We start from the raw sequence: 21300 nt of genomic DNA, 5'->3' as shown, positions 1-21300 counted from the left end.
CCATTGTGGCCCCGCCCTACTCCCAGGGGTCATGATTTGAACAAACTTGAATCTACACTACCTGAGGATGCTTCCATATAAATATGACCAATCAGGGCTTAGCTGTTCCTGAGAAGAAGATTTTTAAAGATTTTTCCTATATATCTCTATGTAAAACTTTGACCGTCCATTGTGGCCCCACCCTACCCCTGGGGGTCATGATTTTTAGAAACTAAAGTCTACACAACCTGAGGATGTTTCCATATAAGTTTCATCTTACCTGGTCCAGTGGTTCTTGAGAAGAAGATTTTTAAAAGATACCATTAATTTTTCACTAATTCTTAATTATCTCCCCTTGGAAGAAGGCGTGGCCCTTCATTTGAACAAACTTGAATCATCTTTATCCAAGGATAGTTTGTGGCAAGTTTGGTGGAAATTGGCCCAGTGGTTCTTGAGAAGAAGTCGAAAATGTGAAAAGTTTATGCACGACGCACACCCGCACGATGACGGACGAAAACAGATAGCAATAGGTCACCTGAGTGACTCAGGTGACCTAATAAAGAGATAGGGTGCAGATAAATGTTAGCTTGAGAGTTGTTGGACAATGGGAGGCCACTTTATGGTTGCATTTAAATTTTTATATAAACTTTAAAGCTCAAAAAATGTAATTATTATGTTGTTTTGTATTAATAGTTTTCTACAAAAGAAAGGAAAAAATACAAGTACATGTCATATTTTGAACTCAATATATTCCTTTGTTAAGTTGGAAAACATACCGGTAACTGAAAATTAATCTTTACATGTGTATATTAATTATTTCAATAGTGAACTTTTTTTTTCAATAGAGGTTGCAAAATGGATTTGCTTTTCAAATGTATTCACAATCACTGAAGAAATAATTATATCAACAGTGAACGTTATTTCAATAGTGGTTGCAACCTGGTTTTGGTTTTGAAATGCATTCTCAATCATTATTGAAATAATTATTTCAATAGTGGGCATTATTTCAATAGTGATTGCAACACAGCAGTTTTCTCAGCGACTCTGCTGGACTAAATATGAAACAAAGCCTAGAATTCCTCTTCTGATTAACTGTACAACATTATCACTTCTATTTAAAGTCACTTTATATTAGGGATGTCAACGAGTACCCGGTTAACCGGGTACTCGATCGAATGTCCGAGTATCGAATACTAAAATCGGTACTCGGTTACTCGGATGTATATTTTTTTCATATTTCAAAGTGCATATTTTTATTAAAAACTCATCAAAAAATGTTATTTAAATATTTATTGTCCATGTCTATACAGTAATTAGCGTCACCTACACTAGTTTATACCCGTTACCGCCTTTGGCTGTGTACATGTGTATACAGTAATTACCGTGACCAATCACTGGATGATCATACACAGGTATTCTCACCTCTTGTGACCCTAATTTTTGAATGGCTTTAATTATTTGTTTTCAATGAATATCTTTTAATTATGATCTATTGATTACCCTTAGATTAATTAATTAGCATACGGTAGCGAAATCGGACATACATAGAAATATCAGCGTATACGAGGTGAAACAACCATATATTTAAGGAATCGCTGTCTAGTTTGTTGGGTATGCTAGAGCATCAACGGCAGTTGGAAATGTGGGATAATTTATGCATAACAGGTGAAGTTGTAAATATCAAGAAATCAACATAATTAACTTTCAGAGTTATTAAGAGAAAACTTGGAAATGTAAATAATATACATGTACGACTCGCGATCACGACAGGGTCCATTCCCAAAGACATGCTTCTCTTTCGCTAGTCTAATCACTACAAAGTTGCGTCCTTCTCTTCCGTTGATCAAATTGTCTTCCTAAAAAAGAACTGTAAATCATTCGTAATTGTTGGTGTAATAATTGATCATGTCTTTTGTGTTTGTTTGATACATAAATTAAGTACCAAAAAATCGTTTTCGTTGGGCTCGATGTTTATGTACATGCATTAAAAATGAAAGAAAACATCGATGGGGTAAACATGTCTCAATAAAATCAACAAACTTTTCATGTATACCGCTTTTCCGAGTACCCGGGTACTCGATCGGAAAATCGTCCGAGTAACCGATTATCAAATATTGACCGATTTGACATCCCTACTTTATATACAAAATATTTACATAAAGTCTTGAATTTACCAAATTAGGTCACCTTAACCTTTTTTTTTTTTTTGGTTAACAAGCTTTGAGAACCCAAGATACATCAACTGTCTGATTAAAAAAGTTTGATAATTCTAGGCCTATTATTATCTGAAATATTCAGATTTAGCCTTGAAATTCCAAAAAGTAGGTCACAGTGACCTACTTTTTGGTTGACACAATACAAGGAAAAAGGTGAGTCTACTATCAAAGTTTGATGATTCCTAGCCTCTCAGTACCCTAAATACTGAGATACAGTTATGAAATTCCAAAAGCAGGTCACTGTGACCTACTTCTTAGTTGATTAGTATAACTGAAAGCCCTTGAATCAAAGATACTCTCTGACTAAATTGACCAAGGGAGGAGTTCTTGAGATGGCCAATATTTCAAAAAGTAGACACACACCACATAAATGGCCATACATAATAGCTCTTTGAGTCTTCGGCTCAGAAAAGCTTTAAGAAACTAGAACCAAAATGAAAGCAGCATGCAGTAGCTTTAAGAAATGATGATAAGTTTTGAAAAGCTTTTTTAGCACACATGATCAAAAAACCACTGACAAGAGTTTTCATATACATGTATGTTCATACTTACTGAATTCATATACATGTAATCACAAAGTTTCACTTTTTGTCCTGTCCATATCTGTTGTGATTTGTTTTTCTGCTTTTTCCTTTTAGTCTTGTCTGATAGTTTTCTCTCTGAGCACAACGTGTCCTCTAGTGACAAAATGCACTTTCCTCTTCCTTGGAGATCCCTCTCAATGTTCTGACATGTGCGATTTAAAACACTAAACTCATACTTTTCATTAATGTCCAAAAATACATTCTTATTCCTTTTGTTTAATATGTCCTTCAGCATGAAATTTGCCTTGTCCTCAAATTTCTCATTTTTAATCAGGTCATACAATAATTTCTCTTTGTCTCTTGAAGTTTTTTTCCATACAGTTTGTAAAGCCACCATAACATTTTTATCTTTTAAAATCAGTAATATGAAATCTGTAACATCTTCTGCTGAAAAAAATCTGTTGTTTAACATTCCATCTGTTTGGTATACATGTTGTTGATTGAGGGAAAAACTGAAAATGTCCTTGCTGCTTTGCCTAGATACTGGCTTGTAAAATAAAATCTCTTCTCCACCAACAAACCATAATTCATATAAAATACTGGTGACTAACACAACTGCTATTAAACAGCAAAATTTAAACTTCCAGTTCAATTTCATTTGGATGAAATCTTGAAAGGTAAGAAACTTCAATTTGTCTGAAACCTGAAAATGAAAATTTTTTGAGAATTTTACTTATAGAAATTTAATTAATATGAATTAGATTTTCTGATCCTCTCTCTAAGAATGTATTTGGAATGAAATCATTGTGTAACAATAACATATTACAAAGCCCACCTCAATGAATGTTATTTATAATTGAAGGCAATGTCTCTCATCAAGTGAATGTTCTCTTAGTGTACATATCTAGATGTAACAACAAGCTTTAAAGTTACTTTGGAATACACCTGCTCCAGAAACTTTAACTAATGGTTATTCATCTTAAAATGTAGGCCAGACACTTGTCTAGTAGTGTGCGTCCCTAAATGCATAATCCTTTAAATACAAATATGGTCCAGGTACATGTGTATGACATACAGTAGTAACTTGGAAATGGACCTGCTCCAAAAGGTTGGTCAGATACAACATCTGAAACAAGCCTGGTAGTGTGCATCCCTAGATGGATCATCCATGTAAGTGGCTTATAGTTACACTGGAATGGACTTGCTTCAAGAACTTAAACCTGTTCAGTCATCCAGAAAACATAGGTCAGATCCAGCATCCCTAGATACAGATATGCATACAAGTTTGGCATATTGTTACCCATGAAGGGAAATTCTCCAAAAACTTGAAACTTGTCACTCAATTAGAAAATATGGGTCATATTTGGCATCCTAAGCATGTCTGGTAATGTGTATCTTGAGATTCTTCATCCATATAATCTTATTCCAGGTAGGGCTTATAGTTACTTTGGAATGGACTTGCCCCAGAGTCCCCAGCATCCAAAGCGAATCTGATAATATGCATAGATGCATAATCCATGCAAATTAAGTCCAGAGACAGCTTACAGTTTCTTGGGAATGGACTTGCTCCAAAAACTTTAACTGAGAGATCAGCACTGATTCCAAAGGTATAGCATAAGCTCATCTCAAATTTGAGCTAATGAATCTAAATAACAGTACCTGAACTATAAAACTGACCAAGCTAGCATTTTTTTCCCTATATATTTTAATGTAAAACTTTGATTCCCTATTGTGGCACCACTCTAGCCTGGGGTTTTGTATGATTTAAGATCTTCATTACCTCAAGAAGCTTTCACATAAGCTTCAGCTTTTCTGGTCCAGTTGTTCTTGAGAAGATTGTTTAATGACCCCACCTTAGTTTTGCCTTTTCATAATTATCTCCCCTTGGAAGGAGGTTAGGCCCTTCATTGTAACTATTTACTATTCCCTTTATCCATGGATGCTTTGTACTAACTTTGGTTAAAATTGATCCAGTGGTTCTTGAGAAGAAGTTGAAAATGTGAACAGTTACAGATGATGGATGGACAGCTAGACAGACAGACAAATGGGCAGATGATAGACATTGGGTGCTCAGATGAACTAACAATGATCAATTTCAAACATTAATAAAGATAATAGTTTCTTTATCAACAAGGCTATCATGGACTTAAGTATACCTGGTAGGTAAAATGTGGTTATAAGCTTGTGAGGTACCAATCATTTTCTGTGTTTGAGGTCATATAGTACTTGACATGGGTCATTAAAAACACATACCAGGGTATTCACCATTCACTGAATTTTAAAGGGGCTTGGACAGATTAAATATTTTCTAAAATTTTCAGTGTAACATCATGATTTATATATTGCTAGAGCATTTCACGCCAAAATGTAATAACTATGAGTTGAGAAACTTCTTTCATCTGGAAATAATTAAAACTACAAATTTCAGGATGCATTTGATTGGCACATATCCTTGCACTTTCAGGAAGAACTTTGTCCTTAATATTTAAGAAAAGTAAAAATTTGTTGTGTGTTAATGAAAAATATTAAAACTATAATCCAGAAAACTCAGAGTAAAAATGTGAGAAAACAAAACCAACTCACCAGTATTGTGAGTCCTTGCTCAGTGATGTGTGCAGAGTAAACAAATTAAACAACCTATAAAATGTAAACATTAACAATAACAGAGCTTGACTGCCCTGTTTACAAAAACAGATGTTGGTAGTAATGTAAAGAAGAATATGTCATTGTCAATGAATGATAAGAATATTCATGTTAGTTTAAATTTTTAAACTTATTTTATTTTTTGAATAAACATAGAAATTTAAAATGTAAGCAATGCAACTGTGTCCAGGCCCCTTTAAGTCTATAATGGTTACAGTACCAGGTAAGACCCAATTTGTGTGGAATGACCAAAAGAATATTTCAAACTACACAGAGAATCTCTCATCTCTAACTCCTCCTATATTACTGAATATTTAATGATCCTTTCAAAGAATCTTTATCATGCAGTGCCATTGTGCACCTCCTATTTTACTTTCTGATTGAACACATATTTGAGCTTTCCCAAAGCAAAATATATGTATTGACTTTGGCACTGTACTCTATGGGGGTAAGGGTTATCATTTTGTGAGCTCAGTGCTCACAGTACCTCTAACTTCATAGTTTTTTTAAATAATAAAAATAATGTTGCATGTTATGCCCCAACAGTTGACATCAATGTTTGGTGGGCCATCCAGCAATGACAATTTGTGTCTCTGGATATAAAGTTGTGCCCAATTTTGCCACAATAAAAATTCTTTCAATTTATGCTTTGTGTTTAAAGAATTATGCACTTAATATCTGAGATTATTAGAATTTATACTCAATACATATATTAATCTTTATTTATTTCATCTGCAGGGGGAGGCCGGACCATTTGATGAAATCCTTAGCTCAAATGCGTCTTCTCGGGCCTTTCCATTAAGTTTGGAAAACACCTAAAATGTATTTTCATTACCAGATGTTAAAAAGAATGAAGGCACAGAAGACGGTGTCCTAATTGCTGGGTATTTAAATAGGAACGACAACTTTGAAAATAAAGAATGATAATTTTGTGTGTTTTACAGCTTGTCACAAAAGTAATATCCTGACAAGTTTCAAAGTTGATTGCCAAACTATTTTCACATTATAAGATACATGATATTGTGTAGTTTATTTTTAATGCCTGATGAAAGAAACAATGTACTTGATTATGTAGTTTAAAAAGTTTATCTACATCTGGCAATTCCTTGCAACAATTGTTACCATTGGGGGTGGGGGATTTAAAGCTATATCAAGTTAGGAGAAAATAGTCAGAGCTGCTTCAGGCATCGAACAGCTTTTCATGACACGTATAAGCAAAATGCCGAAACTCAAATCCTAAAGAAAGTATACAGGACTTTTTTCATTCATATTTTAACAACTTTCAATATTTATCTATCACAGATGAGGTCCAATAATATATATTATATACACAAATTTTAACATGGAACAGTATGAAATTCATACCAAGTAAACTGCAAAATGTTTGAATGCGATAACTATATGCAAACAATTAGGTGTTAAATGCATTACTTAATATTGTCAATAGACAAAAGATCAATTTAAACTAGAAATATGTCCATAGGACATGAATGCCCGCCGAGGGTACATTAGTAATGCAATATTTTAACACAAATTGAGAAAAGTGAGGTCAAGGTCAAAGGAAAGGTGAAAAAATATTGATGCAGTTGAATAGCTTACATCAGTATGTATCAGCATATGAAGTTCGACACTAATTTAAGAAAAGTTAGGTCAAGGTCAAAGGAAAGGTCAAGGTCAAAAATTGTTGATGCAGTTGAAAAGGTTACATTAGTATGTATCAGCATATGAAGTTTGATAAAAATATTATGAATGATTTCTTTAAAACTGAGCTAAACACTAATTTTAAAAAAGTGAGGTCAAGGTCAAAGGAAAGGTCAAGGTCAAAAAATATTGATGCAGTTGAATAGCTCTCATCAGTATGTATCAGAATATGAAGTTTGACACTAATTTAAGAAAAGTGAGGTCAAGGTCAAAGGAAAGGACAAGGTCAAAAACATGTTGATGCAGTTGAATAGTTCTCATCAGTAGGTATCAGCATTTGAAGTTTGATAACACTCTCTTGAATGGTATCTTTAAAACTGAGCTAAACACTAATTTAAGAAAAGTGAGGTCAAAAGAAAGGTCAAGGTCAAAAAAATGTTGATGCAGTTGAATAGCTTACATCAGTATATATCAACATATGAAGTCTGATTACACTATCTTGAATTGTATCTTTAAAACTGAGCTAAACACTACTTTAAGAAAAGTGAGGTCAAGGTCAAAGGAAAGGTCGAGGTCAAAAAATGTTGATGCAGTTGCATAGCTCTCATCAATATCTATCAGCATATGAAGTTTGATAAAAATATCTTGGATAGTTTCTTTCAAACTGAGCTTTGAACAGAGCTAAACGCAAAGTGTGATGGAAGGACAGAGGGACGGGAGACGGACATGACAAACACTATATGTCCCGGCCATATTCATGGCCGGGCATAAAAATGTTACAGTTTCATTCATTTGAAAGTAACTTTCCTGCGTTACTTTGTGGGGCAGAGAATTTATCAGCGGTCTCCAAGATACAAGAGTACTGAATATCTCAATGCTTGTTTAATCTGGTAGATACCAAACGTAATTTGTCTGAGATCTGTGAGGGTAAGAACAGGGATATCAAGCAATAGATCCTTGGCATCCATGGGTTTCCACTGTCTGGACCTGCTGTTGAATGTCATTGCAGCACAGCGATTTTGGAGTGGGTTTTCTGTTGTGTTGGAAGCAATGTGCATACTGCGGCCTAATCCATCATCCCCGTCATTATTGCTTTTCAAGGGAGGTTATATTTGTTGAGTATAGCAGCTATGATGCGCAAAAAGTCACCAGTCGATGGAATTTGGGAATTTGGGACTATATAGTCAAGGTATCTCCATTTCTTTAAGTGTCTGTTGGCTGCCTCAACCACCTTTTGACCTTACCTTTGACACACATCTCGACAAGTTTGCTTCTTTTGTACTATGCTGTTTGAAAGCTTTCTCAGGAAATGGGGCGTCTCTGTTCTGAAACCACAGCTCAAAAAACTCTAAAGCATGCCAAAAACCTCTGTTGACTATAAGCACATCATTTTCCTCCATGAAATCCATGGAATTCCCAGAGTTGGACTTTACAATGTTATATTGAAGAGTCGTTATTCTTTCCATTTGCAAAGTTCAAAATTCAATTACCGGTAATCAATATAATGATTCAATAAAAAGAACAAGAGGCCCAAGGGCCTTAATGGTCACCTGAGTATAAATCAACAATCCACAGAGGTTTCATCTTTCTTGCACCAGTGGTTCTGGAGAAGAAGATTTTAAAAGATTTTTCCTATGTATTCCTATGTAAAAATTAGATCGTCCATTGTGGCCCCACCCTACCCCCGGGGGTCATGATTTGAACAAACTTAAATCTACACTATCTGAGGATTTTTCCATATAAGTTTCATCTCTCTTGACCCAGTGGTTCTTGAGAAGATTTTTAAAAGATGCCATTAATTTTTCACTAATTCTTAATTATCTCCCCTTGAAAAAAGGCTTGGCCCTTCATTTGAACAAACTTGAATCATCATTACCCAAGGATACTTTGTGGCAGGTTTGGTTGAAATTGGCCCAGTGGTTCATAGTTGCCAACTCACCCGATTTCGTTGGGTTACACCCGATTTTTCTACCCTTAACCCGATTATTTTTTATGACCCGGCGGGTCATGCTTTTCACCTGATTTTTGCCAAACAACCCGAAAATCTCCCGATTTCCGGATTTGGTTCATAAATTAGGTTGCACTTTTAACTTCCAGTTACAACCCAAGCTGGATATACGTAAACAATGCCGATGGCTATGTTCAGTAGGCCGTGTACCAGTAAATAAACAGTGCAGGCCTAAATTGTTTTGACAAATCAAAGTTTGAAGTCAATTTAAAATGGCTTTTGGTAGAAAGAGATCATTATCAGGGCCAGCAGGAACAAATTGAACCAAGAAAATGAGAAACGATATTTATGTACATATCAAGGAAACTTGGAAAACAACTTTCAATACATGAAATAAAGTGTTCGAAGATAGTGTAGGCATAACTGTACATTTAATAGCACTTGTTCATTAAATTAATTCGGGAGAGGAAAAATAACTTCAAAAACCAAAATGAGAATACTTTTAAATTTAGCACAAACTTCCCATGTACTTCAAATCAGCTATGCAGATTTTGAAAAGACTTTGCTTTATAAAAATTGCACACTTAATTCAGGTCAATACTGAATAATGAAACCTTCAATGCTCTTTTAACATGTAAATTTAATCAAAATATATTAAATTTTTTTCATTGTAATTAAAGCCTATTTTTAATAAAATAATTTCAATACACAAATACTTATATATACATATATATTAATTTAATCATGGTGCTAAATATGTTGTGAATGTCGTTACGCGCTATGACCAGATTTTTTACTCTCCAAATCTGGTCATGACCAGATTTTTTTCATGTTGGAGGTCGGCAAGTATGAGTGGTTCTTGAGAAGAAGTTGAAAATGCACGACGATGAATGAAAGCAGATAGCAATAGGTCACCTGAGTGACTCAGGTGACCTAAAAATGTTCAAGTATGTTCATGATGACATTATTGATATTACATTTTTTAAAAAATGTATTTATTTTATGAAATTATGAACTGAGAAATATTTCTTCCCAGAGCGGGGAATCGTCCGGCCCCTTCTTTATACCAAATAAAGTCACTTCCTATTTATTAAAGTAATGGATAGGTGGAGTTGAGTCCCTTCTGACCTGTAGTATTTATTTTAGATAATATCTTTACATTCAAAGAAGTTAAACTCCATGCTATACAGATAAGAGGCCTCGATCCTACACTTATTTCAAAGATTAGAAGAAGGGGGGGGGGGGGGGGGGGTCATGGACACCTACGTAATACATTTGAGGTTGTTTTTCTGCTTGTCAGAAACTCTGGCCTGAGAAGTTTCCATTGATCCTTAGCTAAGTTGACAACTTTAGCCTTGGAAGAATCCAATTATTCCTGCTGGCACTGAGGACATGAAATCCTATCATGTCCTCTTGAAGTTTTAGCATTAATATCCCCTCTTCCATAATGCTGCAAAGCCACTTTAACTGACTTTTGACTGAAAGGGAGTACAATCTTTTGGTTGGGTGACATAAGTGTGATTCTGTCAAGGTTGTAATGTACCATATGGCCTGAGAACTGTATTCACCTTTTTTATTTGGTACTCATCAACATCAAATTCATGGTTAAAATGTATATAAACCCTTCATTCTTTTGTTATTCTCCAAATGATTATCCACGGGATAAGAGACTTATTTACCCACCTCTGTGGAATGGCTAACTTTGGCTAATATTTAACCACTGGATATCAAAGTTAACCTGTGGATAATGGTATAAAGCTGTAATGGTTTGGGCCGTGGATATCGGCCTGGGTAGCTCAGTAGGTAGAGCACCTGACTAGTGATACAGGGGTCCCGGGTTCGATTCCCGGTCCAGCCATACATTTTCTCCTTTCCTGTTACAGATTTGGTGCCGTTGACCACCCCTGGACTTGCAGGTGAAAGTCCTGCCAGGGGCAAATAAGAACTTGGGTTGTGTCTTCGAGGGCGAAGACAAATTAAGGAGGGAGGAATGTAATGGTTTGGGCCTTGGATATCGGCCTGGGTAGCTCAGTAGGTAGAGCACCTGACTAGTGATACAGGGGTCCCGGGTTCGATTCCCGGTCCAGCCATACATTTTCTCCTTTCCTGTTACAAAGCAAACCTGACCTACATGTAGGGCACCTGTAGCATTTCACTGGATCCTGTATTGAAATTTTCTGTATTAATCTTTAATTATAAGCAGTACCGGGTTAATAAAAAATTTATATAGCTAGCGGCCGTTCCACGAAAGATTTTTGTTACTAAGAGTGTTCCATATTAAAATAAACATGGATGTTATTTTGCTAAATGTTTGTGGTCTTTCACCATACATAATGCTTTAATTCTTTACATACTATCAATGCAAATGTAAACATTAGCAAAAATATCATGATTGAAACTCCAAATCAGGAAAGTGCCATATTTTAGGCCTACCTGTTTCTTGAACTTCCGGAGTACACGTCTGATGTAACAGGCATATAGCTATACTGTTTTTCTTTGTAGTTCTCCTTTATATTAAAGCTTACTGAACTGCTGAAGTGAATCTCAACATATAATACAGTCAACTATCGCGAACTATTACAAAGTATCATAAATACTATTTCTTCTACAATACCTATTTCTTTTCACCTACCAGTACCTTCAAACTTTATTAATATGGAGGTACATACGTAACAAACTTCAGAAACTAAAAAAAATAAGTAATTTAGAAATTAAAATTTTGAAAGGAATAAGGTGAATACCCCTACGAATTTGAAAGTTTTATTTGAATTAGAAGTTTAATTTTTGATATACAATATCATCAAAATAATACTTGACAAGAAGAACTTTTTAAAAAAACAGCATAAGCATGATACATGTACATGTAACAGATTGCTAGTTTCAAAATGGCGGCCAATTTTTTTTTTACCATATATGGAAAATCGCATTGCATTATGGGATAGCTTATCCTCCAATTTCAGATGATTACACAGGTAATTTTCAAACGCTCCGTGTCTACTTTTAGTGGAAAAGTGCATGCACCAGAGTAAATGTTCAAACATGTAATATGTAAAAGTTCAAAAATTAAACCATCGATTGTATGTGGCGATTTGAGATTCTATGTCTAGATGTTTTGCAATTTATTTTCAAAGATTGCACTTTTTGCGCTCCATTTTTTCTAAATATTTCTTGTTATTTAGTTTTATATTTATGGGTTTTGTTTTGTTTTGTTTGTTTGTTTGTTGTTGTTGTTGTTTTTTCGTATTAAGAAAAATTAAAAGGGACTTTAATATTACTTTCATATTTTCTTTTAATTTAAAAAAAGAACGAAAAGAGGAAATACAGACGAAAATGTTTTCAAATGCAAAATATACCCTGCCTTATTACAAAAAAGCAACTAAAACAAATAAAGGAATGAATGAATAGTTATAAATAATTTGAATAAACAGAGGAAAAAATGAATAAATAAATTGAATAGCATAAATAAATAAAATAGATAATAAGGAATTAACATATATAAATACATATACATGTATGTATATATAAATAGAGAAAATATTACAAAAGTGATGTGCTTAAGGATTATTAAATGAATAAAAATTTATTAATAAATAATTAAACTTGATTTTTCAAAGAAAAAAAAATCAAAATTTCTAAACCACTTAACACATTATTATGGTACCGGAAAATCAGCGTGCTTATAATTAACCTCAGAGGCAGGTAAGGGAAGTCGTTGTTAACTAAGCTGTAAACTGAATAACTGTTCATCGGCAATTACAAAAAATATTGTTAAATTAATTTAATATCTAGATTTATCCATCGTCATAAGAAATTACAACTTTTATTTGTTTTGGTTGAGAAATCACCGTACGGTTTATAAATGCAAGAGTTACTGTTCTTTGTTTGGTTTCGAGTTAACTGCCCTTTCTTTTGAAAAATCCGGTAGGTGGCAAGACCTCTACCCTCTGTTTTCAGAGGATAAAATCTATCCTCCAAAAACGGAGGCCGCCCCATACCTGTTAATTTCCTTTTACCACTGTTGAAAGGTAATCAGAAAGCGGCAACTACAGGAAATAACTTCCATATTTAAAGAATTCACCCAGCAGGCATTTCAACGTTGATTAAACGTTGAATCAACGTTGCACTTTAACGTTGAATCAACGTTGAATTTTGGTTGCATATGAAAGTTGAGGTAACGTTGAGACATAAGAATTCGTGCAGACCTCAAACTGTGACAAAACGGACAATATGAGGAAGGGAGCTTGATCTGTACAAACTTGAGTCCAACCTATCTGAGGATGTTTGCATATCAATGAGTAATAATTGATTTCTTTTTTAATTATTAATTACATCAATTTAGTGCATGTCCTCCTTGTCATTTCTAATGATTATATGAATTTCGTCTTATCGTTAAACACTGAGAAAGTTGATAGTACTTACGAGCATATCGTTTTGGCATGCATGGTCATTGATGTTTGAAACGTTGCCCACTATTATAACTTAATACTAAAAACACTAGATTCAAAGCAGTTAAAAAACTCAATTTTTCAAACTTTCCATAGCAACCAAGACACATAGCAACCAAAGAACGAGGGCGCTTTTGATTGGCATTCGGCAGGAATCTGGGCGCACTTGAAAAGTGAAAATTTCATTGTTTTGTCACATGAAGTTTTAGCATTCTTTTGATGTATCGGGTTCCTGTGAAATAGGAAAGGGAAATTTTTTCCCGATATTGTGTTTTGATTTGCTAAAAAATAACTTGAAAATAGGCTAGATGATTCATTTAGTGCAAAATATCACATTTTTAAACACGTTTTTCTAAAAATTTACTATTTCTGGGTCATCTCTCCATGATTTTCGAACGTTATTTGTATGCATTCAAATTCAAAGAAACAAACAATCATTTGTAAAAAATGGAGAGAAGATCCAGAGACCATGAAAAAAATGAACTTTTTCAAAAAAAATTCCAATGTGTAAATGCGGTGCTTCATTGTCGTTTTAAAATCCTAATTGTATGTGTAGCGATGATAGCTCACTAGTATGCTTTACCCGTCCTATGCAATGGAGCCGAAATTGTTTTGTTTCGATCCTCGCATGTAGCGTTATTATTTTTTTTTTTAATGCAAACAATCAATTCTTTTGTCAGTTTATTTATTTATTTTTTGTACTGATTTATTTTATAATGGATTAATTCTATTCCTGTTGCATCGAAAGCAATTCTTCCATCATACTGATAATTTAATATACACATGTATATACTTGTAATTGCATTTAACTATACCCTTATTATCTTGTAGGTGTTTATTACTTACGTAAAGCATCACTGTGTAATAGTTTGATTGTTAAGATAAGCGGACCTTAATATTAAAATTTAACATATTATTTCAAACTAAATGTAACATTTTCCTATGTGTGTAACTTTGTAAAGTCTGTCCAGCTGTATATTCAGCCGAGCAAATCGTGGACATTTAAACTATAAATGTTTCGTACACATGATTCCTACAGATCACACGCCAAATACGCCCATCTTCTTTTATTTGATACATGTTTTAAGTATTAAGTTATAATATTGACTGCGCAGAATTTATGCGCGCAAGGTTCACTGTAATACATGTAATTATATTATGTATTTGTATAAATTCAGTATAATATAATAAATATTGCATGCAGTTGAGTGTAACATTGCCTCGGTTGACAATGGTTTTCTTGGGATGAAAATTTTCAATGTTACACTCAACTACATGCAATATTTATATAACATATCCTTAGATAAGTGGTAACCATGGGTACCTTTGGAATACATTTTCAATGCTGAAATATTCACTTACGATTAAACTCAATCAACAAAAATCTTTCTGAACTTTTAAAATTATTAAGATATTGGCAACAATAAATGACCATTCATTGCATGCAAAGTTTTAGAATAATTTTTGATTAATTACCGCTGATATCTTAGGAAAGAATGTGGAAAATCAAAACTGGCAAATATGCATCGTTCAGGGAGCATACGAAAAATTGGTTGCTACATTGTAGCGTAACCTTGGAAACAACGTACCAGTGGCTAAAAAAATGATATTTTGCTGCTTTAGGAATTTAGTTACCTTTTAATCAAAATAAATATCATTCGATTCACTTTGAATTGTACTATAAATCTGTTAAAACTAAAGCTGAATATCATACTTTGATAAAGAAAATTAGATTGTTCCTATGGTTTCCAAGAATGGAAATTGCTCACTTTCGTTTACAGCAATATTGAACCCTATGTAGTAGTTTCTTGGATTCAGAATAGATCGTGTGTAGTAATAACTGAGTCAAATTTGTTGTTCATAAACAACAAACATATGTAGTAGGAAAGGATGAATGCATAATAAATATATTTCTAGACTGGGAATCGAACCTGGGACCACTGTTTTACCTGTTTAGTACTCTACCACAGAGACGCCCAGGCTGATATCCACACATCCTCACAAGTAGTTTGCCGTTTGTCAACGGCAACGTGTTTACTATGGACCCCTGATGTTGTGAGGATGATATTCACAGTCCGTGTAGCCCAAACTTCTTCATATACATAAGAATAAGTACCCAAGAAAACAAGATATTTTTTACTTGAAAATGGGGTCAAATTAAAACAAGAGGCCAATGGGCCACAACTCTAACAGGAGTAACTATGGCCCTTCTGTTCTTTATCAACAGATTTTTCCCAAATATATTCTTAGATAAAATGAAAATACTAGTAATATATTATGACCCCACTGTTACAACGCGAAATGTAATAACAACGCAAAATGTAATAATCCGGGATTATTGCATTTTGCATTATTACATTTTGCGTCGATATCAACGCAGAATGTAATAACGCAAAATGTAAAAACAGACTTTTTAGGATTATTACATTTTGCGTTATTACATTTTGCGTTGAGATCAAGGTAAAATGTAATAACGTAAAAAGTAATAACACCATTTTTGGGTTATCACATTTTGCGTTGTTACATTTTGCGTCGAGATTAAGCGAAATGCAACAACGCAAAATGTAATAACACACTTTTAAGTCAGTCAGGTTGAGAATAATTTTCAATTGAGTAGTGGATGAAGAAAATAAATGGAAAAAGTAAAACAAAAGGAAAATAAACATATGTTTATTCTTTCATTATATCTTATTTCATCATATATTGATTTCATTAGCTATTTAAAATCAGTTGATATCCAAATCATAGGTATTGCAAATTAGAGACGTATGTGTGTGTTGGGGGGGGGGGGGTTCGTTGATCAGTGTATCAGTTTGCGTTTGCTTTTTGATAGGCACATGCCTGAAATTTAGTAAAGAAATCTATTTATTTTTACTGGCAGGTGTAAATATAGCAGGAAGGAGGTTTCTTGACAATAAAAATTTCATACTGTTTTACAAATCATGTGTATTGCAGACCAGCAAAAATAAAATTCTCTCTCTCTCTCTTCAACAATAAAATAGATGGTTTCTGCATCTGCATAGAAATACAATGATCAACATACGTGTAACCCCTACCCCCTGCTTCTCCTCGCTAGACACACACACACATGCACCTCTAATTTGCTAATCAATGTACACATGCATGTCGTACATGCATATCAAGACTTTTTAATGAACCCATGGTCAATCTTTGGTAATTAAGAATGTCAGTGATGGATATATAATACAGACTGATTTATAAACAGTCAATCAAAGTTTAGTTAATATTTTATAAGTATTCAATAAAAATGTAAGAAACAGCATTAAAAAAATAATTAGATTTAGTAATGTCCGTAAAAGCTGTAACGTTAAACTTTGTCTCATGGTCATAGATATGTCTGTCTATTTAGTGAAGCGAGTTTCCCCATTGTTATATGTTTCGATCAATTTTGTGATGTTCTGAGTTGAACACAATACAAAAAATAATAATATTTTGTTTTATTACATCTTGCGTTGTCCCCAACGCAAAAATTAAGTAACGTTAAATGTAACAACCAAAAAGTGCATTATTACATTTCGCGTTAATCCCAACGAAAAATTTAATAACGCAAAATGTAATAATCCAAAAATCTTGTTATTACATTTTGCGTTATTACCTTTTGCGTTGATCTCGACGCAAAATGTAATAACGCAAAATGTAATAACCCCAGTCTATTACATTTTGCGTTGTTATTACATTTCGCGTTGTAACACCCACCCTATCCTTAGCCCCATCGTACCCTCAGGTATCATGATTTGAACAAATTTGATTCTGAGAATGCTTCTATATTTACGACTAATCATGGCTTTGTTGTTCTGAAGAAGACTTTTAATAGATTTTCATAATATATATACTTACACAAAACTTTGATCGGCCTTTGTGACCCATCCTTCCCCCTGTGGGTCATGATTTGAACATATTACAATCTACATGAACCCGAAGATGGGTGAATAAAAAAAAATGACCACCAAACTGAATTTTTTTGGAAAAATTCAACTACATATAGCATATTTTTCACTTATACCATCATATTGCACATGCATTCTAGTTTAAAATCCTGAAGTGGCAATAGAATAGACAATTGGATTAAAAAGTTTCAGAATTTATATTAGTAAAATTTCTTTTGAAAAAAGAAAATATCATTACACCTTAGAAGACTGTCTAAAATTCATAATCACAAGAAATTATAGTTTTTAATGCTTCAAAATGGTAAAAGGGGTATAAATGATTAAATCTAGACCTTGATTGAGTATCTTCCCTTGTATATGTGACAAAACATTCTTTTTGATTGTTATTTTACATTATTTTTTCAATTCTGGTTTGAAAAGTTTTAATATGAAAAAAATATGAAGCAATAAAATTCCCCAAAATTCACTTTTTTTGTCCGTTCAAGTCAATTCTTCAAATCTAAGCCAAAAGAGAATTTTTATATACGAGTTCTCTTACAAACAATACTAGATTTTGAAGTGACCCTATGTTACATTATTGTGTTGCACTCTGACATCTGATATGTATTTTATTTAACATTGTTTTAACAATTATAACACACAATAATCCATTCTTACTTTGTAAATCAATTTGTCGTTTTGATATTTTTCATCGTTTACGGTAGGTTTTTCATATTTTGAAGACCTTAAAACATGATTATTTGCAAAGTGTAATATATGTAAATTGTATTCAAAAATATATGTGAAATGATGAAAACTATTCCCTGAATTGACCGTAAAATTTCTGTAATTTGTTGATAGACATTGTGTTTTAAACATCAAAGAGTATCAAACATTTTTTTTCAATTTATTTTTTAGTAAAGATAGTTAAAAAGCATTGGTAATTATGAAGCAGTTTTGTTGCACTCCTGACTGAGTTAAATTTAAAATTAAAACCATAGAACACAAAAATTCATAAAGTGTTGGCAACATCGAGTGGTAATGAAATTGTGCAATATTTTTAGTCCAATACTTCATGATTAAAACAGATGAAAGTATTTAAAATTCGCATTTTATCTGGAATTATTCCCTATTCATGCCAAAAAACTAGCTTAAATGTATATTAAGAACATAAAATATATTTTATAGCATATTTTCCTTTAGAGGAAAAGCACAGTAACCCACTAGAAAAATTCTACTCATCATTTTTTCCTCATTTTTATTCTTATTGGATGATTTATAATTCTAACATAATTATTGCACTCCTGACCAAAAGCATTGGAGCCTTTAAAGTATAATTGTGAAGTGAAAATTACATAAGAACTTGTTCTGTTGTTTCAGTGAAGTTGAGGAGGAATTACTTGAATTTTATGACAATTTTTTAGTGTGTATTTTTTTAATGTTTATTAAAAAAAATCACAAAGAAGATAAAAACACATCTGAATTGATAAAATTGAAAAAGGAAGGATTTTAATAATAAAACTGTCAGTAATTTAGTATTAAATTATACAAAAAGATCATTATTAATTAATGAATACTTCTAAGCATGAATAGAAGTCTTTTCGTTACACAACTTGAATCTTTAAAAAAATGTGTTGCACTCCTGACCATAGAAATATAGATGTGAAGCACAGACAGATCCTGTAATTGATAAATCTATTTGGTAAAAATGTTCTTTGTGTCTTTATTTTCCAAAATAAAAATCAGAAAATCATATAACGATAATAGTTTTTTCATGCTTGGGAGCAAAACATCAAATGTTGCACTCCTGACATTATTGGGTATGCACATATACTTGACTCTCATTAATGCTGCTTGTGATTTATATAACATTTTTAAGTTTTAAAATGTATATCAGTTATTGTTTAACACTTCGAAAATTCTTTTTTGTCTTAATTTTCTTTCAGAATTTTACAATTATGTTTTTTTTTTGGCAACACTACATTTTTTCTGTTGCACTCCTGACATGGTGTAACATTTTTTTAAACATCAGCCATGACCACAACTTGATTAAACAAAAGTTACTACAGTCCACATTTAAAGCTCAATACTTTGAATATTATCAGGAAAGTCTTTATTTTCAACATAAAGCATTATTATTTATTTCACAGATCTCAAAAAAAATATTGAAATTTCAAAATGTCACAGAAAGGTGTTGCACTCCTGACAATTTTAGCATCATTTTTGGGCATAACTTTTTTGTTAATTGAGATATCAACGAGATATTTGGCAGATATTTAGACACTATCTAAAGACATATGGTGAGACATAGAAATCTATTTTCATTGCTTCTATTTTTAGTGTGGGTTGATCAATATGCGTTTTGTCATTTTTTTTAATTCACCCAGATGCTTTGGTATAAATATAACTAATCATAGCTTATCAAAGCTATGCTGTTCCTGAGAAAAAGAATTTTAAAGATGTTTCTCATAAAGATGTTCCCCATGTATTCAGAATTCCTATGAAAACTTTAATCGCACATAGTGGCCCTACCCTACCCCAGGGGGTCATGACTTGAACACAACCTGAGGACACTTTCATATTAAAAAAATAAAAATATTAAAAATCACGACTTTTCTGTTCTTGAAAAGAAGAATTTTGAAGATTTTTCCTATTTATACCCATGTATTATTTAAATCACCCATAGTGGCTCCACCATACCCTGGGGTCAGGATTTGAATAAACCTGCATCTACATTACCTATGAATGCTTCATATGACTGTTCATGGCTTTGCTGTTCTTGAGAGAAGATTTTAAAAGTTTTTCCCTATTTATACCCATGTAAAACTTTCATCACCCATAGTGGCCCAACGATACCCCCATGAAATAATTTGAGTTGAAAAATCTTAAAATTGCGTTCGTTTTATTTAGCATGGCTGTCTTTTGAACAATTTTCTGCACAGTTTCCTTAAGCGTAGATTCTACTGAGGTGCTAAGCACATTGCGTCCATTTTAGATTTTGACTGACAGTAAACTAATAGACAGGTCACATGACCCCCGTCTAAAAATCGCATCAAAGCACACTGCTTCCATTTTAGATTTCGACTGACAGTAAACTTATAGACAGGTCACATGACCTCCATCTAAAAATTGCATCAATTCAAGGTCTAAGACTACGTGCGCCACAGCTCCTACATAAAAGTTGTGCCCGCACATATTTTCTAGATTCCTCACCAATATATAGAGCTGCAGCCTTTCATGCAGGGCCATAATTAAACTTTTAAGACTCATTAGTCATTGATGAAATATAGAGATTACAAACAGTATTCAAGCTCAAAGTCCATTAAAACAATACAAATCGGAAGCAGAGCAAACATGGACCTTCAACAACAGAGGCGGGATCAGGAGCCATGGAGGAGAGAGCATCCCCTGCCGATCGGTCACATCCGCCGTGTGCCCCTTGTCATGATCAGTAAATAACGGAACAAGAGGCCCAAGGGCCTAGAATTGCTCTTCTGAAGATTGTATAACCTATACTATCATCTGTTTTAAGCCTCCTGGCAACCTATATGTAAGGATAAAGCATGGAAATTCCAAAAGTAGGTCAGCATGGCAACAATTAAAAAAGTTTGATAACTCCAAGCCAATTAGTATCTGAAATATTTAAAGGGGGGTTTCGATAAGGCCGCTCAGCGGCCCACTTTTTTTTCATAAAAATAAATTTCAATTAATTTTTTCAAAACTAGTTTAGAATTCAAGATAAATATGTTAACTTTTGTTATTCATATTTCAAAAGTTAATATGAGCATTTATAAATCGATGTTTAGAATATGAAGTGCATGAGGGACACTCACCTAAATTTGTTCAGTAATTAGATAAACTCTGCACACTAATTTCTTGAAATATGATGAGTGTCGCGTGTGCACTTCATATCCAAAAATTGAAAATTGCATAAAATTTGCATATCTAAAATTAGAAGCTCCTGGTTTCTTGATCTGACTCTGTGTTAAAATACTCGGCCATAAATAGCGTTTTTTT

The 21300-nt window shown here is 33.2% G+C and overlaps 1 protein-coding gene across 1 annotated transcript in view; it reads right to left on the bottom strand.

Annotated features, from left to right (window-relative positions):
* The window catches only part of LOC133195824 (uncharacterized), a 154420-nt gene that overhangs the window by 93565 nt on the left and 39555 nt on the right, over nt 1-21300 (bottom strand). Inside the window, exon 6 of the mRNA XM_061331778.1 lies at nt 2748-3404. Coding sequence (XP_061187762.1) covers nt 2748-3404 — 657 coding nt within the window. The remainder of the gene's footprint in view (nt 1-2747; nt 3405-21300) is intronic.

This window comes from Saccostrea echinata, unplaced genomic scaffold, assembly GCF_033153115.1.
Source record: "Saccostrea echinata isolate AGI-Se365-2 ecotype Australia unplaced genomic scaffold, CSIRO_AGI_Sech_v1 ptg000029l, whole genome shotgun sequence".
NCBI lineage: Eukaryota > Metazoa > Mollusca > Bivalvia > Ostreida > Ostreidae > Saccostrea > Saccostrea echinata.
Note: the sequence above shows the minus strand (reverse complement) of the source record. Positions and strands in the feature narration are given on the sequence as shown.